This window comes from Ornithorhynchus anatinus, chromosome X1 (assembly GCF_004115215.2).
Source record: "Ornithorhynchus anatinus isolate Pmale09 chromosome X1, mOrnAna1.pri.v4, whole genome shotgun sequence".
Classification (NCBI taxonomy): domain Eukaryota; kingdom Metazoa; phylum Chordata; class Mammalia; order Monotremata; family Ornithorhynchidae; genus Ornithorhynchus; species Ornithorhynchus anatinus.
The window spans coordinates 85,620,628-85,644,966 of NC_041749.1; the positions used below are offsets into that span (position 1 = coordinate 85,620,628).

General features: G+C 49.3%; 3 protein-coding genes and 1 non-coding gene across 9 annotated transcripts in view; 2 read left to right on the forward strand and 2 right to left on the reverse strand.

Moving 5' to 3' along the window:
* The window catches only part of FANCD2 (FA complementation group D2), a 74,490-nt gene extending 67,646 nt beyond the window's left edge, over positions 1 to 6,844 (forward strand). Inside the window, exons 41-44 of the mRNA XM_029050642.2 lie at positions 200 to 274; positions 1,703 to 1,849; positions 3,522 to 3,608; positions 5,369 to 6,844. Of these exons, the coding sequence (XP_028906475.1) occupies positions 200 to 274; positions 1,703 to 1,849; positions 3,522 to 3,608; positions 5,369 to 5,437 (378 nt within the window). The 3' untranslated portion in view covers positions 5,438 to 6,844. The remainder of the gene's footprint in view (positions 1 to 199; positions 275 to 1,702; positions 1,850 to 3,521; positions 3,609 to 5,368) is intronic.
* A 140-nt stretch (positions 6,845 to 6,984) lies between these two features.
* FANCD2OS (FANCD2 opposite strand) lies at positions 6,985 to 9,686 on the reverse strand. Of its 6 annotated transcripts, none has more exons than XM_029050645.2 (4): positions 9,606 to 9,686; positions 9,130 to 9,236; positions 8,224 to 8,325; positions 6,985 to 7,567 (listed from the first exon to the last, which is right to left on the reverse strand). In XM_029050645.2, exons 2-4 carry the CDS (start codon positions 9,191 to 9,193, stop codon positions 7,008 to 7,010), a joined length of 726 nt encoding a protein of 241 aa, XP_028906478.1. In that variant the 5' UTR covers positions 9,194 to 9,236; positions 9,606 to 9,686; the 3' UTR covers positions 6,985 to 7,007. The 6 variants fall into 6 exon arrangements, with proteins under 6 accessions (XP_028906478.1, XP_007669883.1, XP_028906476.1 ...); XM_007671693.4 differs by lacking the exon at positions 9,606 to 9,686 and adding an exon at positions 9,421 to 9,599 and having other exon boundaries at positions 8,245 to 8,325; XM_029050643.2 differs by lacking the exon at positions 9,606 to 9,686 and adding an exon at positions 9,421 to 9,599.
* A 3,190-nt stretch (positions 9,687 to 12,876) lies between these two features.
* LOC114807205 lies at positions 12,877 to 13,014 on the reverse strand. Its single transcript, XR_003755258.1, has one exon. It is a non-coding gene; the product is annotated as a small nucleolar RNA SNORA7 (small nucleolar RNA).
* A 4,528-nt stretch (positions 13,015 to 17,542) lies between these two features.
* Positions 17,543 to 24,339, forward strand: BRK1 (BRICK1 subunit of SCAR/WAVE actin nucleating complex). Its single transcript, XM_029052034.1, has 3 exons — positions 17,543 to 17,726; positions 23,371 to 23,453; positions 23,612 to 24,339. The coding sequence occupies exons 1-3, from the start codon at positions 17,609 to 17,611 to the stop codon at positions 23,636 to 23,638; spliced, it is 228 nt and encodes a 75-aa protein (XP_028907867.1). The 5' UTR covers positions 17,543 to 17,608; the 3' UTR covers positions 23,639 to 24,339.

Here is a 24,339-nt window from a genome sequence, read left to right on the forward strand (position 1 = left end):
CGGAGCCCTTCTGCTTTAGGGCCTCTCCGTGGCAGGGGCATCGAGATGGGCTTGTACTTCTTGCGATAAAAGCCCTGTCGATAATGAAACGAGAATGCCGTTGCTGCGAGATTGTTTCTCCCGCCTTGAGCTGATCTTTGCCAGAGGCGACGCTGCAGGGTTTATGTGTCGTGAACCTTTTGGGCTCTGTTGGTTACAGGAAGAAGTCGATTACTTACTGAAAATCTTCCAGCTGAGTACCAGACAACTGCACAACATGTGTAGCCACTCTAAGGTAAGGCAAGACAACGGATGACTTTTCCGAGCCTTCCCCCAGGGCACAGAACTCCTTCCCCTCGCAAATCTGCCAAACCCACGGTGCCTCCCAACTCCGAGCCCTCGTAAAGCCCACTTCCTCCAAGGAGCTTTCTCTGATTACTCGCCACCTTCCTGCTCCCATCTCACTGTCGGTCACCTTAGCACTCATGTGTGCATATGTATATTTGTTTATATGCGTAAGTACTTTAATTTCAGTAAGCAGAACTATTTCAAGAAGGTGCTTAGGAAAGATTAAGAACTATGAGGGTCTGGTAAAAACTAGCAATCTAGAGATGGGAGAATAGAAGTTGGACAGTGGCACAATTGAGTATCTTCAGAGCGTGAAGCGTTGTACTTGGGAAAGTACAATAGAAGACAGAAACGTCAAAGAGTTGACGTTTCAGCTGGGAAGATGGACAAAAATTATGTACAGATAGTGGGAGCAAGAGGAAGAACAAGGATAAAACAGGGAGTAGGACAAATAAACCAGGATGAAATACTAAACAATAATTGGGTGTACAAATAAAAATGAAATACGCGCCTAATTGGTGAGAATAGGAAAAAAATACAGTGACAGCACCTCCTGCCAACGCCGCTCCCCCAAATGCCGTACCCGCATCCCCTTCATCGCCTCCACCCTCGGCTCCCATTGCAGAGGGGCCTCCTGGACCAGAGAATTTTTCAGCTAAGATAAAAGCCAAAATTCGTTTAAAAAGCTTTAAACCTAATTTTACCCAACATTTCTTTTTCAGTCAGTAAATACCCCTGAGGGGTGTGTTGGTTTCTTCTGAAAATCCCTACCTTACATAGGCAATGGTTAGCTAGCTAAAGGAAGTGGGAATTGAGTATATGTCGGTCGGTCTCAGTTCAGAAGGTGGTTATCTCTGGATGCCTGTCACAAGCTTAAACTTTCAACTCGTCGCAGGCGGGGAACGTGTCTACCGACCCTGTTGTGTTGTCCTCTCCCAAGTGCTTAGGACAGTGCTCTGCACACAATAAATGTTCAAGAAATACCACTGATTGATTGGTAATCAAGGTAGTTTCAATGCAACACAAGGTAACTGATGTTTTCACCTTAAAGTCGGTCTTATCTAATGTTGTAAAGACCAAATTCATCTGAGAAATCAGTCGATAGTATTTATTCAGCACCTGCTTGGGAGAGTACAATATAAATAGAAAAGCACAATTCCTGCCCTTCAGCGAGAGGTTACAGCCTAACGAGAGCCGGTGGGGGCAAGCCAGGTATAAGTAGTTTACAGACACTGCGGCTGTTGGAAATAGAGGTATAAAAGGATAAGTCAGTTGATAAATAAGTTCATCTTTAAATGAATTTTGACAATGAATATTAACGATTGTCCTGAGAAACGCATCTAATTTTCCTCTGTGCTTGTGGTTCCCTTTTTAGATTCACCAGGATGTGCGCCTGACTAGCCACGTGCCTTCGTTAAAGAAATCCCTAGAGATGCTTGTCTTGAGAGTAAAAGCCATGCTGACCCTCAACAACTGCCAGGAGGCTTTCTGGCTGGGCATTCTCAGAAACAGGGACCTGCAGGTCAGATCGGGTGACACCCTAGCAACGTTTCAGAGCCAAGTAAAATAAGCCTCTTCAACCTCAGTGGTGGTCGGGCTTTCCACCAGAAGGCCACCTGGGAAGAGAAAACATGATAATAGCTTGCTAGAAAGAAGGCCCTCTCACTCTCCCCACTCGGATAGTCCGGTTCCTTTGAGATTCCTTACTTGAGATCCCTAAAGAGTTTGTCTTTCAGGAGTGATGGTGCCCAGAACTAATGAGGACCTAATTTAGCAGAGCCTTGTGATGATAAAAATATTTTGACTTTGAGTGGGACCTTTTTCTGTGAACCTCAGACCATTTCCCCATACCAAATTCTGTCTCATTTAGGCCCACAGGTTCCGTGGGAAGTAATATGGCATGGCCAAGTGGAAAGAGCCCAGGGCTGGGGGTCAGGAGACCCAGGTTCTAGTCCCAGCTCTGCCACTGGCCTGCTGGGCTAAGTCACTGAAAGCTCTGGGCCTCAGTTTCCTTATTTGCACATTGTAGATGTGGCTGATTGTGAGTCCTGTATCTCACAGGGACTGTGTCGGATCTGATCACCTTGGATCAACCCCAGGACCTACCAATTTTTAAGTATCATACGCAGAATCTAGTAATATCACCGCATGGTTGATATCCTAAGCGGTGATGAGTTATATATATATAACTTGAAGTTCATATTTTTAGATGATGCCAATGTTGATTGAAGCTTTCCTGTAACTACTAGTATGGCTGAAAGGATCAATGCAGGACTGCCATTTCTGACCACTTCAGGGACCCAGCCTGAAAGAACTAGCCACAGGATTAAGCTGTGGGACATTATCCCTCCTCTGTGCACATTCAGTTAAACGACCGCTGATCTTTCAAATCCTCGAATGTGCTGTCTGGGGTCTACCACTCGCAGGTAGATAAGCTGATGCGTGGAGCGTTTAATGGCTTGGGGGTCAGGGGTCGTGGGTTCTAATCCCAGCTCCACCACTTGTCAGCTGTGTGACTTCAGGCAAGTCACTTAACTTCTCTGGGCCTCAGTTACCTCATCTGGAAAATGGGGATTAAGACCATGAGCCCCACGTGGGACAACCTGATTACCTCGTATCTCCCCCAGTGCTTAGAACAGTGCTTGGCACGTAGTAAGAGCTTAACAAATACCGTCATCATCACCATCATTCTAAGATCACAAAGCTAGAGTTCTAACCCGAGTCTCCTGACCCATGGTTGGGATGTTTAGGTACCAAACCATGAGGAGCCTCTCGGGATGCACCAAGATTGCTGTTTTTCTAGGTGTTAGGTAAAATGCCTATACCGTTGACGTCCACCTCTCCCTATCCTATTCTTGTCATTCCTAAGGAGCGTGGTGGGGGGCAAGGCTCACTACACACCCACTGAAAGGGATTTTTAAACTTGCTCAGGAGGGAAGTCGAGGTGGGTCGGAGCATTCTCCCGTTTGTCCTTTCCTGGCTAATTTCGCCTGTAGCTTGACCTTTAGGCTCTTGAATGAATGTTACGTAAGGTTTAACTTTTTATAGTGTCTTTTGTTTTGTATCCTTCCACCTTTTCGGGGAATCATGGGTTTCTTTTATACTGACTTTGAAGTGGAGAGTGTGTGTGTGTGTCTCATGCCTCTCTCCCTGACTCCATTAACCGTGCACTTAATTTCTCATATCCCATTTAGGGTGAAGAGATCCTGGAACCAGATTCCCAGGAAGAGGAGAATGAGATGGAGTCAGATTCCCAGCTCTCCAAGCAGGAGGCAGGAAAGGTACAAGGCAGGATTTCTGGAAAGGGCACCGAAGCTTGGGGGAAGGGTTTCAGGATAGGTAAAGTCCCTACGATTTGTTGTTCGTTATATTTTTCAGTCCCATCGTCAATGACCTTTAAATCTGCTGTACCTGAATAGGAACACTTTGTTTCCATCTGTAACCAGGTTGCAGGCTTCAGTCAGCATCAGGCTGCGATCCCATTTCCCCTGGTTATTCTAGAACATGAATCCATTATGGTCATTTGAGCACCCCAAGCACATCATTACAGTGTCTTCTTAGCTATTCATTGAATTCAGTTGCTATTTAGGCTCGGATTGACTCTCTGGGACGAGTAAAGAGAAATAGATTTGTTGCTGCTTGTAATGGCCGTTCTGCAGCAGTGGCCATTTTTTTCTCTCTCGGCAGTAAATAGCCAGTTGTCTCTCCAGTTCCCCAACGTCCTTAATTTGGGACCGTGAGAGAGGGCTGAAGTTGACCTTCCATTCTAATTTCTGCTTTTCGCTAGTTACTATCAGAAAACATTAAGAGCATTTGAAATTTTCAGCATTTGTCTTTAGTCAAAGCATGCGCCTTGCAGGGAAAATTCAGGTTTGGTAATTTAGCCATTTTTCCTCATCTGAGACAAAAAGAGAAAACTGTTCCCATTTTGTTCACATCCCCTTTGCCCAGGACTTATCCAAGATTGTTGGGTGGCTAGATTTAATTAGGCTAGAACCACCGATATATATTTCAGGTAAGCTTGTTTAACATCTGTCGCCGACGAACAGTACAGTTTTGTTTTGCACGGGGGTGGACGGGCTGCTTGTGCAAAGTAGAACTACCGCGTGTGGAGTAAATGTCACTGTCGGCAATGACTAAGAATAATGCATGTGGTATTCATTAAGCACTTACTATGTGCCGAGCACTGGGGTAGATACAAGATCATCAGGTCCCTCATGGGGCTCACATTCAGAGTAGCAGGGAGAACAAAGTCCCCATTTTGCAGATGAGGAAACTGAGGCCCACAGAAGTGAAGCGACTTGCCCCAAATCACCCAACAGGTAAGTGGAGGAGCCGGGACCTAGAGTATTTAACTCGTTAATTTCCGTAGAGATGGCGGGAGGTGGGGAAAGCCACCACAGGGAAACTTGGGGGTAGAGGGGTACTTGGCTGGAGCCAAGGCTCCATTTTCCTTTCCCTGGCTCTCCTGGCGAACGGAGAAGGAACGAGAGCCAGCCACAGGGAACTTAGGGAACAGGAAAACCCCCTCTAGCTCTCCACAAACTAGGCACCCTTCCCAACTCTTTTGCTGCTCTTTGAGGGAAGCAGCAAAATGGAAGTGGATTGGTCAGAACCTGGAATCTGTGTACCGGAGTTTCAGGTGACCGTCATTCTTGACGCATTAGTTATATTGCAGTCTCCCAAGCGCTTAGTAAAGTGCTCTGCCCAGCATGGCTCAGCGGAAAGAGCCCGGGCTTGGGAGTCAGAAGACACGGGTCCTAATCCCGGCCCCGCCACTTGTCTACTGGGTGGCCTTGGGCGAGTCACTTCACTTCTCTGGGCCTTAGTTACCTCAACTGGAAAATGGGGATAAAGACTGTGAGCCCCACATGGGACAACCCGATCACCTTGTATCTACCCCAGCGCTTAGAACGGTGCTCGGCATGTAGTGAGCGCCTCATAAATACCATTATCCATTATTGCTTAATTAGTAAGTGCTCAGTAAATACGATCGGTTGACTGACTGATTAATATACGGTCTTATTCCTCTCATGCCTAGGACAATGAAAACAAAGCAAGCGGTAGTGAAGGTGAGCGAGTGGATGATGAAAACGAAAAGGCCAATTAGACCTCGGCGATAACCGAGAGCGGTACTCTTGATGTCTCTCGGTCATGTCTCTACATCACAGGACTGCCTTCGAACTGTCAGTTCAGAGAATCCACCAGGCAGAGGTTTGCTGACTCCTGCCATTAGCAAACCCAATCCGTTACCAAGAGGGCTGATTGAAGCAAGTCAGCTTTAGGCTTGGCCTTTGTGTCTGAAATGTACCAAGCCCAGACCTTTGGTATCTGGGAAGTTAAACTTGGAAGCACTTTGGATTGTTTTTGAACCTAGATTTGCACTGTTCACTTTCCGTTAACTGCTCTCTGCTACTGGGCTTGAGCACCTCTGTCTTGGCTACTGAACTTCCTTAAATGCATTCCATGGCCTTTGTCTTCTTTTTCCCCCACTGCGTCTCCTTAATTGTTTAGTGTCTCAGGGAAGGTGGGGTTACTGGCAAGGAGGGGTGGCAAAGGGGAAGATACTTCAAAAAGCCAAAGCCAGTTCTCAGCAGAACTGAGGGAACACACCTTTAAGTAAGAATCGTAAATTTGCCTCCCTGGAAGAAATTTTGTTAGTACCGGTGGATGACCTTTTGTGATTACCCCGAAACGCTGCCTCTGGCTTCCAGATGCCTGCCAGGAGGTAGTTCATGTTTCGTGTAGAACCAGATGGGAACTTGGCAAGGGGCCTTCCTGCTGTTGCTATTTTTCTCATCTCACATACCGCAGAGGAAGAAAATCTAGCCTTCCTTTGGATTTTCGATTTTCACGGTCCTTTTGCTCTATCTATTCCAAGGTTATTAAGGTGGGATTTCTCAATCCCGTTTAGCCCATGCGGGGCAGAGTACTGGTTCACTTTATAAATTAGAATGTATTCTAATTTCCAGTTCAGCTGTGTCAGTTCCCCTTGAAAGCCAACGCGCTGCTTATAAATCACGTTCGGAGCAATGGGTCAAGAGGGTGTTTTTGAATAAAAAAACAAACTGAATGCAGAAAGCTCTTCCCTTGTGCTATCCCCGATCTTTGTTCAGGTCTTTTTTCTCCCAGTCTTTAATGATTTATCTGCTACAGCAGATGAATACTGTTTTTAATGTTACTATCCTTCCATTCCCTTTGTGTGTGTGTGTGCGTGTGTCTATCTGTCTCTCTTTTTTCCGAGCCAATGAACCAACTCCCGAATGGTGGACTTGCCTGGTGCCATTCCACTTGGGAACACAAAAAGCCGTGACTGTCATTCACCCTTTCATGCTGCTGAATTCAGTTCTCCCTTTCTTCAGGTTGTTTAGAAAATGAAAACAGCCAACCACTGTACTTTTGTGTTTTGTATTGTTGTTTTTTCCCATTATCATGGGAACGTTACAAGGCTGTACTTTGACTCGTCTCCCTAACGAATGTATAATTTTATAAAGGAAATGTTGTTTGTTCACCATCACTGGCCTTTCTTTGATTATGGGAGAGAGGATGATCACTACCTTGTCATTTCTTACCTGGAAATAGTCAATTCTAGTTTCACTGAAATTGAAATACTAATCAAAGCAAATAGCATGGGAATGGAAGAAAATGCATGGTAAGTAAAGTGGAACCACAAAATATTTTTACTTGGAGTGCTGCAATATAAAAGTGCACTTTTTGTAAGTTGAGTACAGTAGCAGAATAGCACGTAACATCTGCTTGCACATACCGAATATCATTTCAGTTTGAGGCTCCTTGAGTCCAGTGGGCCACTGCTGGCCTGGACTGACGATTTTGCTAAATGCCGATTTTTCTGAAAATCTGAGCGCTCCAGTCCACTTGGGGGGTTGAGCCGTGATCACCCGCCCAAAGACGGAGTCCAGTCCACTGAGTCGGACAGGCTGGGGTTTCATCAAACCATTTTTTGTGTCGTTTGCGGTGCGATGTTCCATTATGCGTGGCAACTTGGGACTTTTTGATGTGGGAGAAAGATGGGAACTCTCATTACGATCCAGGCGGCTTCCATCTCTGACTGAGGTAATCTTCCGGAAGTGATGCTGCACTTCCTTGTCTGTAGGGGTTTCACTGAGGCTGACGAGAGATGTAGAAGGGCCCTCAGAAGGTCGGGCTACTGGGTGTCGTATCCATTGGAAACTCTCATCCAGCGGTGTCCATGATGACCAGAGCTGATAGCCTTCGGCACCTAAAGGAGAACGGTCAAAACACAGACCCACTCTGTCGTTTAGGCACCAGAGCAGCTTCTCAGGCGATCCCTCAGTAGCACATCCTGAGTGCAGAGCACTCTGCTAACTAAGGACTCGGGAGAGTACGATAGGGTTAGTAGGCCCCAGCTTGGCCCTTGAGGAGCTTATGGTCTATTAGGGAAGGCACAAAATAATGTACAGGTGCAAAAAGAGAAAGAAAAAGGAATAAAAGCTTTAAATGGTAGAGTACGTAAGTCAGCAGGAACAGTGGGTATTGGTGCAGGAGTGCCGAGGTGGTATTTGGGGGAGAGGACCCAGGAAGATGCAAAGTTATTCAGGGATGGCTTCTTGGAGGAGATGTCACTTCAGAAGGGCCCCGAAGGTGGGGAGAGCTGTGTCCTGGAGATTTCCAGGAGGGATGGAGTTCCCTGCAAAGGAGGGGAGTGAGCAAAGGGTCGGAAATAATGAGGCACGGTGAATAGTTTTGCTTGAGGAGAATGAAGTGCGAGCAGAGGTGTACTGGGAGAAGAATGGTGATTGTGACATTTGAATGCAAAGCATTGTACTAAGGGCTTGGGAAAGTACAGCAGGACCTCCTCCAACATGCTTTTCCCGCCGAATTGCCCAGTTTAAAGGGGACAACCAAAATGCTTACAGGGCCGGGCCTTTTTCTCACCCAGACTCCCGCCTGCTTGCCGGCCCCTAAGGAGCTGGTGATGGGCTGGTTTCAGGCTCCAGAAATTCAGCAGTGTCTTCTCTGAAAAAACAACAACCCAAGGCCCCCTACTTCCTGCCGTGACCCTGCTCTTAAACCGCCCCCCGCAACCTTGTCCACAACCTGAATCTCAATTGCTTGGCACTGATGAGAAAAACATCGTTGGGGTCATTGGCCTTCCAGGGCTTTGACATAGCCTTTAAATCAGTCCTTCTCAAATTCGTGGAAGCGTAAGCTAAAAAAAAAAATTGAGGGCAAAAAGGGCTGCGTGTGTGTGTATGTGGTGATCTATTTTTATTCATTCGGATTCTCAAGATCTCATCCTGAGAGATCTGAGAGAAGCTACCACCGCTTCCATTCGCTTATCAGTACTTTTCTAAAAGCCAAGCATAATCCACTCAAGCAGAAGCCAGGTAAATTACATTAAATTCAAAAAATAATGTGACAGTCTGGTTAGATAGGATCTGAACTCAGCTGAAAAGAAGGCCGTCCACAAATTCACGTTCAGGCAGTCCCTCACACTTAGGCAACACAGTTGCCTCCTTTGTCTGGCGTTCAAATAACCCCTTCCCCCAACCCATACTGCGGCCTTGAAAATTGTTTTCCCGTGGCTTTCAAAGTGCCCCCAGACCTGTGCCGTAGAGGACTCTGAGTGTAAGGTCAAAAACGGATGCGTTGTAAAGCTGAAGCAGGGTGGAGATTTAGAAACTCTGCAATGTTGATCATAACTCGAGACATCTTAAATCAAGGACTGCCTGTACAGGTGTGCTAGATTCATCGCTCGTTCCCTGTTCGGATCGTCCAATCGAACAGCGGAGCAAGTGTGCCAGCCAACCAGCGGCTTACCTTGTAAGTTGCTTTCCTCCAGTGGAATGTTGGCAGTCTCTTCAGTTTGCCCAGAATCGGCCATTTCAGTTTTCCTTTGGCTGCAGTCACTTTCCCTTAACTTGAATCTGTAAAGTAGATTTGTGTGTGTGCGTAGAGTCAAGTAAAATCAGAGATCTGGACAGGTTAAATCAGAGAGAAATCAGAACAAGGAAAGAGGAGGGTAACTACCCACCTCTCTTCCACCACCTCCCCTCCCCGTTTCTCCACCCCCCAACCCTAGCCTCCTCGGTCTTTCCATGTGCATCTTACGCAAGTGGGGTATTTAAAATGATGAACTGCAAAACTCTGGGGTGGATTCCAGTCCTAACTGCTCTCCCAATGGAAACAGCTGTGGGGGGACCCTCAGCTAGGCCAGCCGAGAGTTCCCTCCACAGCCGGGCTTGGGGACTTCAGTGACTCTGCCTGGGTACGTTGCAGGTAGAGGATCCACTCACTCATCTGCCGAGTCCAGGAGGCTGTATGCTCTGGAGTTCCAACTAGTGCTAGGCCCCCCTCTGTTGAGGCATAGCAACGGCCTTTGTGACATGGAGGGGGGTGTTGGAAGGGGGGAGCGGAGTTGGGTGGGAGGGGTTACACAATTGGGGGTATGACCCCCTTGCGAACAATTGAATGTATCCAGAATGGAGACCACTTTTTATCTTCAGCACCCCCCAGGTTTGGGATCTGTAGACTACCCTGACTGAGGGTGGGCTTACAAGTTGGGAAGGCGCAGGTTTGTCTCAAAAACCGAAATGACCTTCAGCGAATTTCACCCTGTCAGCCGAGGACCCTGAAACCGAACCCAATCTCCCGAGAAAGCCCCTGGTTAGGAGGTGTAGGCTAATGGAGATGGAATCCACAGGAGAAAGGCCCCGGACCATCTGCGTTGAGGAAAGTTATATGAGCGTGACCAAGAGCAGACGAGGTGGATTAAAATCCTGTCATTTGGGGAGTTCGGCGCCTTTAGGGCCTCGTGATCGTTGGCGTGTACGGCTTGCTGAAACAGAGGTCCTTACTGAGTGGCAAATAAACTTTATTAAACCCCATCTGTGGTAACCGCCCATGAAATTTGAGTGTGTTGTGGATGGCGGCTGGTCAGGGTGTCCCACAGAACCCTCTTCTACTGCCCCACGCTTCCGGTCCAAAGCCAAGGTTTATGGACCAGTCGGGGGCAAGACCGTGGTTCTTTATGCTGTGGAACTGATAGGATTTCCGACCTATTCCTGTGATCGTTCAATCGTATTTGTGGAGCGCTTACTGGGTGCAGAGCACTTGACTAAGCACTTGAAAAGTACAATTCAGCAACAGAGACAATCCCTGCCCAACAATGGGCTCACAGTCTATAAGGGGGGAGACAGCAAAACAAGTAAACAGGCATCAGTAGCATCAATGTAAAATGATTTTTTTATTTCTATACATCATTAATAAAAGAATAGAATGATAAATATGTACATATTTACACAAGTGCAGTGGGGCGGGGAGGGGGGTAGAGCAGAGGGAAGGAGGAGCAGAGGAAAAGTGGGGTTTAGTCTGGGATTTCCCAGGAGCTTGCCTCCATCCTCCACCCAGAGGAAGTGGGCAAAGGGAATGAGAGATTAAGCTCGTTGTGGGCAGGGAATGTGTCCGTTTATTGCTGTGTCGTACTCTCGTACAGTGTGTCGTACAGAGGGATGGACGGGTAGGAAAAAATGAGGGTTTTTTTGTCTTTTTAAATGGTCTGTTCAGCGCTTACTATGTTCCAAGCACTGTACTGAGCGCTGAGGTAGCTACAAATTAATCAGGTTGGACACTGCCCTAGTCCCCCACAGGGCTCACAGTCTCAATCCCTATTTAACAGATGAGATAACTGAGGCACAGAGAAGTTAAGTGACTTGTCCAAAGTCAAGGATGGCTGTTTAGAGGAGATGTGTTTTTAGTATAGCTTTAGAAAGGCGTCCAAGGTGAGGGGAGCCTAGGCCTGGTGATTAGGGGTGGGGAGAGGAAGCTCCAGGTAGGGGGGACAAGGGGTCCTTCCCTGACCTTTTCCTTTCTGTTTTCATTCATTCAATCATATTTACTGAGCGCCTACTCTGTGCGGAGCACTGTACTAAGCACTTGGAAAGTATAATTCAGCAATAGAGACAATCCCTGCCCACATCGGGCTTACAGTCTAGAGTGGGGGTGGGGAGAAAGACATCAAAACAAGTAAACAGGCATTAATATAAATAAATAGAATTATAGATATATACATAAGTTCCGTGGGGTGGGGAGGTGGGAGGGAAGAGCAAAGGGAGCGAGTCGAGGTGACGCGGACGGGAGCGGAGGAAGAGGGGGCTTAGCCTGGGAAGGCCTCTTGGAGGAGGTGCGCCTTCGGTAGGGCTTTAAAGGAGGGGAAGAGTGACTGTTTGGCAGATTTGAGGAGGGAGGGCGTTCCAGGCCAGAGGTAGGATGTGGGCCAAGGGTTGACGCCGGGACAGGCAAGAACGAGGCCCAGTGAGGAGGTGAGCGGCGGCGGAGGAGCGGCGTGTGCGGGCTGGGCTGTAGAAGGAGAGAAGGGAGGTGAGGTAAGAAGGGGCAAGGTGATGGAGAGCTTTGAGAGCTTTTCCACATGCTGCATTGCAGATGGTCTTTTTTTTATGGCACTTGTTAAGCGCTTACAATGCTTAGTACAGTGCCTGGCGCATAGTAAGCACTTAACAAATACCATCATGGTTATTCTAAGTGCTGGGGTAGGTTCAAGGACACACTCCCTGACCCATATAATAATAATAATGATGGTATTTGTTAAATGCTTACTATGTGCAGAGCACTGTTCTAAGCGCTGGGGTAGACACAGGGGAATCAGGTTGTCCCACGTGGGGCTCACAGTCTTAATCCCCATTTTACAGATGAGGTAACTGAGGCACAGAGAAGTGAAGTGACTTGCCCACAGTCACACAGCTGACAAGTGGCCGAGCCAGGATTCGAACTCATGACCTCTGACTCCAAAGCCCGTGCTCTTTCCACTGAGCCACGCTGCTTACTCTTATGGTATTCACATTGTAAGTAGGAGGGAGAAGGGGTACCGAGTCCCCATCTTGCCATTGAGGGCACTGAGACACAGAGAAGTTAAGTGACTTGCCCAAGGTCACACAGCAGGCAAGTGGCAGAGCAGGGATTAGAACCCAGGTCCTCTGGCTCCTAGGCCCATGCTTTATACACTAGGCCACACTGCTTTTTGAAACATTAGCTCAGTACACAACTCTCCCTATCTTAGATATCAGCTCTCTTTACCCACTATTCCCCAAGCTTGCACTCTTGATTCCTAAAAGTTCACCTTCTACACTGTACCTGGTTCTAGCCCTCCTAAAACGCCACCTCCTTCAGGATGCTTACTCGTAATAATTCATATCAATCCCAACAGTCATCTTTAGCACTCATAATTTATTTTCTTCCTGCCCTTCGGACTTATGGTTAGATTATTTTCATTGAATTTTCATTTATACGTTCAATTACTTAACCTGATATACCCGAACCTGCCTTGTCTCATCTTATGCCGTCGAGTCGTCTCCAACCCATAGCGACGCCAGGGATGCATCTCTCCCAGAACGCCCCACCTCCTCTGCAATCGTTCTGGTAGTGGATCCGTAGGGTTTTCTTGGTAAAAATACAGAAGTGGTTTACCGTCGCCTCCTTCCACGCAGTAAACTTGAGTCTCCACCCTCGACTCTCTCCTGTGCCACTGCTGCCCAGCACGGGTGAGTTTTGACTTGTAGCAGATTGCCTTCCACTCGCTAGCCACTGCCCCAGCTAGGAATGGAATGGACAGGCCTCTGCTTGACTCTCCCTCCCGTAGTCGAGACTGATAAACTACTGGAAACTCTCCAGGTGCCACCCTGAGAGGGGAATACTTGAACTATTTCCTTTTATAGCCTCCTCTGCACACTATTTATGAATAGTTTTTTGTTTCTGTCTGCCACTTTAGATTGTGAGCCCCTTGAGAGCAGGGAACGTTTCTTGTTTCTATGGTACTTAGGATAGCCATTTGTCCATTCTGCTTTCACAGCATCTCTAGGATCTGCCCCTTCCTCTCGTGGCATAGTGGATAGAGCACGGGCCCGGGAGTCAGAAGGTCATGGGTTCTAATCCTGGCTCTGCCACTTGTCCGCTGTGTGACCTTGGACAAGTCACTTCACTTCTCTGTGCCGCAGTTACCTCATCTGTAAAATAGGGACTGATTGAGAAACTGATTGAGACTGTGAGCCTCATTCATTCATTCAATAGTATTTATTGAGCGCTTACTATGTGCAGAGCACTGTACTAAGCGCTTGGAATGAACAAGTCGGCAACAGATAGAGACAGTCCCTGCCGTTTGACGGGCTTACGGTCTAATCGGGGGAGACGGACAGACAAGAACGATGGCAATAAATAGAGTCAAGGGGAAGAACATCTCGTAAAAACAATGGCAACTAAATAGAATCGAGGCGATGTACATTTCATTAACAAAATAAATAGGGTAATGAAAATATATACAGTTAAGCGGACGAGTACAGTGCTGAGGGGATGGGAAGGGAGGGGGGAGGAGCAGAGGGAGATGGGGGGAAAAGAGGGTTAAGCTGCGGAGAGGTGAAGCGGGGGCGGTAGAGGGAGTAGAGGGAGAAGGGGAGCTCAGTCTGGGAAGGCCTCTCGGAGGAGGTGAGTTTTAAGTAGGGTTTTGAAGAGGGGAAGAGAATCAGTTTGGCGGAGATGAGGAGGGAGGGTGTTCCAGGACCGCGGGAGGACGTGGCCCGGGGGTCGACGGCGGGATAGGCGAGACCGAGGGACGGTGGACGGCAGAGGAGTGGAGCGTGCAGGGTGGGCGGTAGAAAGAGAGAAGGGAGGAGAGGTAGGAAGGGGCAAGGTGATGTAGAGCCTTGAAGCCTAGAGTGAGGAGTTTTTGTTTGGGGCGGAGGTCGATAGGCAACCACTGGAGTTGTTTAAGAAGGGGAGTGACATGCCCAGATCGTTTCTGCAGGAAGATGAGCCAGGCAGCGGAGTGAAGAATAGACCGGAGCGGGGCGAGAGAGGAGGAAGGGAGGTCAGAGAGAAGGCTGACACAGTAGTCTAGCCGGGATATAACGAGAGCCCGTAGCAGTAAGGTAGCCGTTTGGGTGGACAGGAAAGGGCGGATCTTGGCGATATTGTAAAGGTGAAACCAGCAGGTCTCGGTAATGGATAGGATGTGTGGGGTGAACGAGAGAGACGAGTCAAGGATGACACTGAGATTGCGGGCCCGAGAGACGGGAAGGATGGTCGTGCCATCCACGGTGACAGGGAAGTCTGGGAGAGGACCGGGTTTGGGAGGGAAGATGAGGAGCTCAGTCTTGCTCATGTTGAGTTTTAGGTGGCGGGCCGACATCCAGGTGGAGACATCCCGGAGGCGGGAGGAGATGCGAGCCCGAAGGGAGGGGGAGAGGACAGGGGCGGAGATGTAGATCTGCGTGTCATCTGCGTAGAGATGGTAGTCAAAGCCGTGAGAGCGAATGAGTTCACCGAGGGAGTGAGTGTAAATGGAGAACAGAAGAGGGCCAAGAACTGACCCTTGAGGAACTCCAACAGTTAAAGGATGGGGGGAGGAGGTGCCAGCGAAGGAGACCGAGAATGACCGGCCAGAGAGGTAAGAGGAGAACCGGGAGAGGACAGAGTCCGTGAAGCCAAGGTGAGATAAGGTATGGAGGAGGAGGGGATGGTCGACAGTGTCAAAGGCAGCAGAGAGGTCAAGGAGGATCAGAATGGAGTAGGAGCCATTGGATTTGGCAAGAAGGAGGTCACGGGTGACCTTAGAGAGAGCAGTCTCGGTAGAGTGGAGGGGACGGAAGCCAGATCGGAGGGGGTCTAGGAGAGAATGGGAGTTAAGGAATTCTAAGCATCGAATGTAGACGACTCGTTCTAGGATTTTGGAAAGGAAGGGTAGTAGGGAGATAGGGCGATAACTGGAGGGGGAAGTGGGGTCAAGAGCGGGTTTCTTTAGGATGGGGGAGACGTGGGCATGTTTGAAGGCAGAGGGGAAGGAGCCATTGGAGATTGAATGGTTAAAAATAGAAGTTAAGGAAGGGAGGAGGGCAGGGGACAGGTACTGTTTCCAACTCAATTTACTTGTATCCACCCCGGCGTGTAGTACAGTGCCTGGCACATAGTAAGCACTTTCAAATACCACAATTATTATTATCCAAACTGCTAGCACGTTAATCCAAGCACTTATTCTATCCCATATTGACTACTATTGCATTGGCCTCCTTGCTGGCCTCCCTGCCTCATCTCTCTCCTCTCCAGTCCATACTTCACCCTGCCGCCCGGCTCATTTTTCTGGAAAAAGTTTTAGTCCTCATCTCCTCGCACCTCAGAAACTTCCAGCGGTCTCCCATCCACCTCCACATCAAACAAACTTTACCATCGACTTTAGGGCACTCAAATCAGCTTGCCCCCTATTTCCTACTTCAATCCAGCCCGCACACTTTGCTCCTCTTACTTGCTGTGCCTCGATCTCATCTGCCTTAATCCCCGTTTTACAGATGAGGGAATTGAGGCACAAAGAAGTTGTGACTCTCCCAAGGTCACACAGCAGACAAGTGGCAGAGCTGTGATTAGAACCCAGGCCCTTCTGACTCCTAGGCCCCTTCTCTGTCCACTAGACCAAGCTGCTTCTCCCTGCTTTCTGAGATTAATCTGCTCTCTCAGATTATCACACTTAGATTTTCATTCATTGCATATCTTTCTTTTGTGCTCTAATGTACTTTTTTTATGCTCTGGGCCTGTAGTTCTAATTGAACATTTCTGTGTACTTTATCTCCCACCATAATCCAAACTATTATCTATTGTTCCCCATAACCTCCCCCCTCCCGTGTTCGGAGCTCTGCACACAGTGTTCAACATGTACTGGTGACTAAATGTCTTTAATGATACCCTTAAGAGGCAATGAATAAATACGATTGAATGAATTTGTCGTATTTATTAAGCACTGTACTAAGCGCTTGGAAAGTACAATTCAGCAACAAACAGAGACAATCCCTACCCAACAACGGGCTCACAGTCTGGAAGATACCACTCATTGATCAACCGACTGTATTTATTGAGTGCTTAGTGTGGGCAGAACACTACACTAAATGCTTGGAAGACCTGATCCCTGTCCAAAAGGAATTTACAATCCAGTGGGGGAGATGGACATTAAATTACCAGTAGGAAAAGCCAGAGTGTTAAGGATATGTACATGAGCACGGTAGGAGTATTTAAGTATTTAGGACCTGCAGAAGGGAGAATAGGGTTAAGAGGTGAGTCAGGGAAGGCTTCCTGGAGGAGATATGATCTTAGTAGTGCTTTGAAGGTGGGGAGAGGGATGGTCTGTTGCATATGAAGGGGAAAGGAGCGATAGGGAGGACCTGGGCGAGAGGTCAGCAGTGAGATAGGTGAAATCGAGGTAGGGAGAGGAGGTTGGCATTAGAGGAGCAAAGTGTGTGGGCTGGGCTGTAGTAGAAAATCAGAGAAGTAAAGTAGGAGGGGGCAAGGTGACTGAGGGCTTTAAAGCAGTGTGGCTCAGTGGAAAGAGCCCGGGCTTGGGAGTCAGAGGTCATGGGTTCAAATCCCAGCTCTGCCACTTGGCAGCTGTGTGACTGTGGGCAAGTCACTGTGCCTCAGTTACCTCATCTGTAAAATGGGGATTAACTGTGAGCCTCACGTGGGACAACCTGACGACCCTGTATCTCCCTGACGACCCTGTTATTATTAAAGACGACGGTAAGAAGCTTCTGTTTGATGCAGAGGTGGATGGGCAACCACTGAAGGTTGAGTGGGGGAGTCCTGCGTTCATTCATCCAATCGTATTTATTGGGTGCTGAGCACTGTACTATGCGCTTGGAAAGTACAATTCAGCGAGAGACAATCCCTGCCCACACCGGCCTTACAGCCTAGAACAGGACCACATTTGTGGAAAAACGATGGCCGCCACGCAGATTTTGACATAAATTTCTAAGAGTAAAAAAAGTTCGCTTGGAACACCCTGCTTCTGACAGAGGACTGAATTTCCCTAATCCTGCTCCCGCTGCCTGATGAAACAGTCTAATAATATGGTAAATAAATATTCTTGCTGGCGAGGAGGTCATAATAGTTCAAGGAAGACGCGCGCTCCTGACAGCCCCACATCCGCCTTCCCAAAGCGGGGGGTGAGGGGAGAAGGAAAAGAAAATGGAGGGCGCAGCCGTCAGGGTTCAGCTTGCCGTGGGCGGACTGCGCAGGCGCAGTGCAGCACTGAGGCCGGCCGGCGGGAGCCGGCGCAAGCGCAGTGCGGCGAGAGGGCGGGCAGACGGAGGGGACCGGCGCAGGCGCAGTGCGTCGGCCGAGCGGCTGGGCGAGCCCGGCGCAGGCGCAGTGCGTCGGCCGAGCGGCTGGGCGAGCCCGGCGCAGGCGCAGTGCGTCGGCCGAGCGGCTGGGCGAGCCCGGCGCAGGCGCGGTGCGTCGGGCGGGGGCTATGGCGGGGCAGGAGGATCCGGTGCAGCGGGAGATCCACCAAGACTGGGCTAACCGCGAGTACATCGAGGTCATCACCAGCAGCATCAAGAAGATCGCCGACTTCCTCAATTCGTTCGGTTAGCCGGCACCGAGGGGGCAGAGCGGGTGCGGTCGAGGCGACCGCTGGGTCGGAGCGGGGTTGAGCCAGGCCGAACCGGAGCCCCTCTGGCTTCCCGTCTGCGGAGAAAAAAAGGCCCCCTCCTTTCCTCCTCCCGGCCCCGTCCTGTCTCCTCGATTTGGTTCTTGCTCCTCCGGCCCCCTTTCCCCGCCTGTCTCCAGCCCTGTTCAGTTCCCGGCCCCAGAATCCTATTAATACGGTTGAGTTCCAGGCCCCTCGCCCTCCGAGATCTCTCACCCTCATTCATTCATTCAATAGTATTTATTGAGCGCTTACTATGTGCAGAGCACTGTACTAAGCGCTTGGAATGAACAAGTCGGCAACAGATAGAGACAGTCCCTGCCGTTTGACGGGCTTACAGTCTAATCGGGGGAGACGGACAGACAAGAACGATGGCAATAAATAGAGTCAAGGGGAAGAACCTCTCGTAAAAACAATGGCAACTAAATAGAATCAAGGCGATGTACATTTCATTAACAAAATAAATAGGGTAATGAAAATATATGCAGTTGAGCAGAAGAGTACAGTGCTGAGGGGATGGGAAGGGAGAGGGGGAGGAGCAGAGGGAAATGGGGGGAAAAGAGGGTTAAGCTGCGGAGTTCTCTCGGCACTCCCTCACCGGGGCTCTCCTCCCCGGCCCGCTCTGCTGCATGCATCCGTCGGGAGGCTATCTACTGTAGTGAGGAGAGACGGATGGTGTAAAACACAGGCCCAGGACGGCATTTACGGGAACGTGGTACTTGGGTGAGCTGGCGGGGTGGGGGGGGGCGTCGGATGGGCCTCTTAGGAATGCAGCATTCCGACCTCCTGATAAAGGTCGAATTTAGCGATTTCAAATACCCACTCGGGTGTGCATTCATTCAGTAGTATTTATTGAGCGCTTACTATGTGCAGAGCACTGTACTAAGCGCTTGGAATGAACAAATCGGCAACAGATACAGTCCCTGCCCATTGACGGGCTTACAGTCTAATCGATAATGTTGGTATGTGTTAGGCGCTTACTATGTGCAGAGCACTGTTCTAAGCGCTGGGGGAGATAGGGTAGTCAGGTTGTCCCACGTGAGGCTCACAGTCCCCATTTTCCAGATGAGGTCACTGAGGCACAGAGAAGCGAAGTGACTTGCCCACAGTCACACAGCTGACAAGTGGCAGAACCGGAATTTGAACCCATGACCTCAGACTCCCCAGCCCGGGCTCTTCCCACTGAGCCACGCTGTGCAAACGTCATTGGGTACCACACAGCTAGGGAATTGAGGCCTCTTACCTCTGTGACCACCCAAAGGACTTCCTCAGTGGTGCTGGGTTAGAAATTAGAAGAACCTGTTAGATCCGTGGGTGGAAAGAATATCTGCCTTCAAAACATCCCTGTCTTGTAAGATCTCTCCCTTTTCTTAACATCTCTAGAGAGGGAGATTGCACTGGGCCCCTCTGACTGTCCAGGAGAGCCGAAACCAGTGAGGTTCCCCTGATTAGACTGTAACCTTGTCGTGGGTGGGGAACGTGTCCGCTGACTCCGGTGTCCTCTCCCGAGCGCTTAGTACAGTGCACAGTGAATGCCGTCGGTCGACTGAGTGATTGTTCTTGGACTAATAGATCACAGCAGAGTAGAGCTACCACGCTGAGATCACGAGTTAGGCTTTCAGGTGATAGAGATTCACCCTTTTTGTTCAAGTCTTAAATTGGAGAGGACAGTTAGTGACCTCTAGCAGTTAACAGTTGCAAAACGACCCTCCCCAGGGAGTTTCAGGGCCACATTTTAAAGGGGAGTAAAAGATCATCCCCTCTTCCAGAAGACAGAGGTTAAAGTCCAGCGTTTGAGTCCTGAGCATCCAGGCAGTCTATTGAGTCTGGTAGCTTAACTCATGGACAATCTAAAATGGAGATCAAGAAGAGGTGGCTTTCCAAAATTTTGAAATGGTCCGGCGCTTCAGCCTTCTGTTCCACCACCTGTATCTTCTCACAGGGATTTAGAGGTGAGGCTCCCTCGCTGCAGAGCATCGATCGACTTCCAAGCCACATCCGTTTGTCCTTGAATGAAATCTTCCTGCTTCATTGCAGCCCGTTACTAGGCGGGAATGAGGCCGAGTTCTGGCGACATGAGCCTCGTGTTCTTACACTGTTTTCCTCGTCTTTGCTCATTCTGCAGACAGTTCTCCCGTAATGGATGTTTTCAGTACAAGTTTTGGACAGAACACCAATGGGGAATTAGGGGACATTCTTCTGACTGAGCATCTGCCTGGATGCAGTGTCGAAAGAAAGAAAGAATAATAATTATGGTACTTGTTAAGCGCTTACTATGTGCCAAGCACTGTTCTGAGCACTGGGGTAGATACAAGGTCATCAGGTTGTCCGCCGTGCGGTTTCCAGTCTTAATCCCCATTTTCCAGATGAGGTAACTGAGGCAAAGTGAAGTGACTCTCCTAAGGTCACACAACTGACAAGTGGTGGAGCCGGGATTAGAATCCCTGTCCTCTGACTCCCAAGCCCGGGCTCTTTCCACTAAGCCACGCTGCTTCTCTAACTTTGGCACGTGTGCTATGGCATCGGACAAGAGAAGCCCAAGTTTTCCTTAATGTGTCTTTCTTCAAGAACGTAACCTAAAAGTTATCAGAAAACTGACTCTCCATCTAGAAATGGAATTGCAGGGCTCCTGGGAAAGAATTTAGAAGTCACATATTTGTCCCTGGGAACTCCTTTGGTTGGTCAGAGAAATATTAAGACCCATCTTTTCCCCTAAAGTCATAAAATCATGACAGCTTTAGGTTGCGGTGGAAATCAGTTCTGTATTGAATCGATGAGAATATTAGCTAGTGCAGTACCATTAGGCTTTGTAGTTTTTGCTCGTTTTAAGAGTTTAGAAAAGAAGAATTTATGAGGTTGAAAGTTTAATCATGTACGGCTTGAATGACTGCTGTACTTGGCTACCGAGTCCTGTGAGGAGAAAGAGGTGGGGTTAAGATGGTCACAAGGGACTACAACTAGGAGAATTTGGATCACTGACAAAAAGAAGCTTGAGCAAATCAGAGAGTGTGGGTTTTTTTGTTCTCATTACATCTGTCGTCACAGTGGTTTGTTGTTTCTCCAGAGAAGTGGCTACAAAGCTTGTTGCCCTTATTATCAGCGGTATTTTATTGAGCCCTTTTTGGGTGCAGAACACCATACTAGGCACTCAGGAGAGTACAAAGGGATTTGTAGACATGTTCATTCATTCGTATTTATTGAGCGCTTACTGTGTGCAGAGCACTGTACTAAGCGCTTAGAAAGTACAATTCAGCTACAAAGAGAGACAGTCCCTACCCAACAATGGGCTCACAGTCTAGAAGGGGGAAGATAGACATCAAAACAAGTAAACAGGCATCAACAGCATCAATATACCCCACAAGGAGCTTTCGATCTAGAGAGGGATTAGTATTGTGATGATGACGACGGTCTTGAGTGCTAACTATGTGTTGAACGTTAGGGTAGATACAGGCTAATCAGGTCAGACGCAGCCTCTCCCACACGGGGCTCAAGTTCTAAGTGTGCGTGTGTAGACAGGAGACAGGCATTGATACCCCATTGTACAGATGAGGTTTAACTGAGACACAGAGAAGTGAAATGAGTCGCCCAAGGCAGCAGGCAACCGATGGAGCCGGGATTAGAACCCAAGTTCTCCGACTCCCAGGCCTGAGCTCTTTCCACTAGGACACAGTGCTCCTGCCCTGTTGAGGATGAGTCGAATCCAGCTGTACAGGATTAGTGTATTTTCTTGGTTGTCCTCTCATCCGAATTCACAGCCACCCGTGGCATTTCTGAACGTCTCAATCTACATACTCTGCTATTTATATGCCCAGTTCTTCACTTATCCATTTTTCAGTGCTCTTGTAATAATCAGTTTCAAGTCTGTCTTTCCTCCTAACCGAAAAATGCTTTTGTGTGTACCTGTAGACTGTTAGCTCCCTGAGGGTAGGGTCCATGTCTTTTACTTCTATAGAACTCTCCCACAGACTTAGCACAGCGTTGGACACGTAATACATGTTCAATAAATACTGTCAATCTAGGAGAGGCAGCAGAGCTCCTTGATTCTGAGCTGGGTGGTAGAGTATGGTAAGGTGCCTATGATGACACAGTGCAGTGGCGGAGGGATTGTCAGTTTTGTTGACAAGGTTACCAGGGGGTTGTGGGGGGATTGAGAATGTCAGGAGGCAGTTGAAGGTCTGGAATGGTTGATAGGAGAATCACTGTTGCTAAGCAGAAGAGAAGGCAGAGTTATAGCGTTCGATGATGAATCTGCAGTGGCCTAAGCCTGGTGCCTGGATTTCTGCCAAAAGCGCTACGTGGCATGAGTGCGGGAGGGGAGGAAGCATATGCTAGAGGTGGCTTAGGGCTGGGGGTTGGTGGTGGCGAGATCAGTGGAGGGAAAAGGAGGCATGAGGGAGTTGTTTGGACCAGTGGGTGAGTCGAGGACGTGGGTTTGTGCATCAAGAGCAGGAAGGTTGGATTGGGAGACCAAATGGGACGTGTTGGCCTTAGGGGGACATGGAAGGGGGCTAGCGATTGGACGTGCCTCTGTGGGGACGGAGAATAGCTTTGCAGGGAGAGAAGCAGCGTAACCCAGTGGAAAGAGCACGGGTGTGGAACACACGGGAGAAATGGCAGGTGTCCAGGGCTACGGTGCAAATGCTCCTCAGCAACACACCTTGTCATATCAGGTCTGAATGAGGCAACGGACTGGAGACAATTCTGCCACGATTATTGGACAGTTACTTTGTAAAGGCCTAGGGGAAGAGCAAGGAAGAGGGACAGCAGATAAGAAAAGAGAAGCAAAGAGAACTGGATAAAATAAAACATTAGTGGGCAAGAATCGGTCATGGAGGAAGGAAAATGGAATGAAAAATGGAAGTATCAAGACTTCAAGCAAGTGAAGAGAGGCAGACATTATCGAGCCAATGGCCGGGCGGTGACCAGGGATAGGCTCGAAAGAGTGGCAGACAATATTTGAGCAATCATCATCCTCAGTTGCATTTATTGAGCGCTTACTGTGTGCAGAGCGCTGTACTAAGTGCTTGGGAAAGTACAATACGACAGAGTTGGCAGACTCGTTCCCTGCCCGCATGCTCACCCAACTGCTAGGGGCCAGAAAGGTACGCTACTGCGTTTTCCAGGATGAAGTGTGCAAGAGAGTCTCTCTCCGAGACACTCTGGGATGCAGTCTGACGGTCGACAGCATCGTCTTGTGGACTGCTCTTTGGGAAGACATCCCCAGGAGCATCCTTCCTCCGCCGTCTCCCCTCCCCCTCCTCAGAGATCTTCGGGTGTCATGAGCTTTAGAAGCCCAGGCCGGGTCTTCTGTCGCGCCTCCCCAACCCACCCCCGCCGGGGTTCCCTGGGGCTCTCTGTGAGAATTTTTCTGAATTTCCCTTGCCCTGGCCGCCTCCGGTAGCAACCCCATTCAACCCAGTCCACCGTGGGCCCCGGACCGGGTAGACTCGCTCCCGGGGGGCCTCTACCCCGACCGGCGCTCCGGCTGGGCTGTCGATTCCTCCTGCCCGGCTCCCGGGTCGGTTGCCGGGTCCTTGATGAGCCACACTGACCTCGGCCCCCCTTGTCCCCTCTATCACCAGACATGTCCTGCCGCTCAAGGTTGGCCACGCTGAATGAGAAGCTGACGGCTCTGGAGCGGAGAATCGAGTACATCGAAGCGAGGGTGAGCAGGGCAGGGGGGAGGGGAGAGGGCACCGACTGGGCTGGGACACTGGAAAGTGCCCTAGGAGGAGGGAGAGGGCTTGGCAGCGAGTGCCGTATTGAGCGAGCGGAGTGGAGTGACCCTGCAGACTGACGTCGGTGTCCCTTTTCCTTCGGCAGGTGACAAAGGGTGAGACTCTCACCTAGATCAGTGCGCGAGGCCACTGCTGGGGGATCGCCTTGAAGAACACGGGCCCGTGTGGGAGAGGCACCAGCAGACTCCAACTCCTTCCTTACTCCTTGTAGAGCGAAAGGGCTTGTTCTTGCTTTTTTGTTTGGAAAAATGTGGCCTTTGGCCTCTGCCATTTGCAGCTGGGTGGTGTGGAGTGGGGGAGGAGTCCAGGGGAAACTTCTGAAGAAACAGCATCGGGCATTTCCTTTTTAACTGACTTTAAAAAGCCGATTTTTGTCAAAAGCAGCTGAGGAACCTAAAGCCTGGAACCCCTCCCGAGTCCACGTACCTTCCTCTTTCCCCACTCCCTCCCCCACCCCCCCACCTCCTCAGCCCCTCTCTTCAAGTCCCTGGTTTGTGATGGCTGAGCATCCTTTCAACCGAACCTTGAATTTTTGTTTCCAGAATCCATCCATGTCTCCCGCTTAGCATTAGTGGGGAGTGCAGGGCTCCATCTCGGGGGGAGTGGGCCAGGGACCTGCTCTTGCCTGCAGGTCCCCGGCTGGGGTGAGGTAGCCGCTGTGGAATGTTGCCGACCTGCCAGTTTCTTGTCTTTTGAGGTGAGGTGGGGCTGGGCCCCTGCTTGGTTTGAGGGGGCACTTTTCCGAGTTTTCATTTCTCTCTGTCAAGTGGGGTGTCTGCCTATCGTGTTTCCACAATAAACTTCTCAACTTTA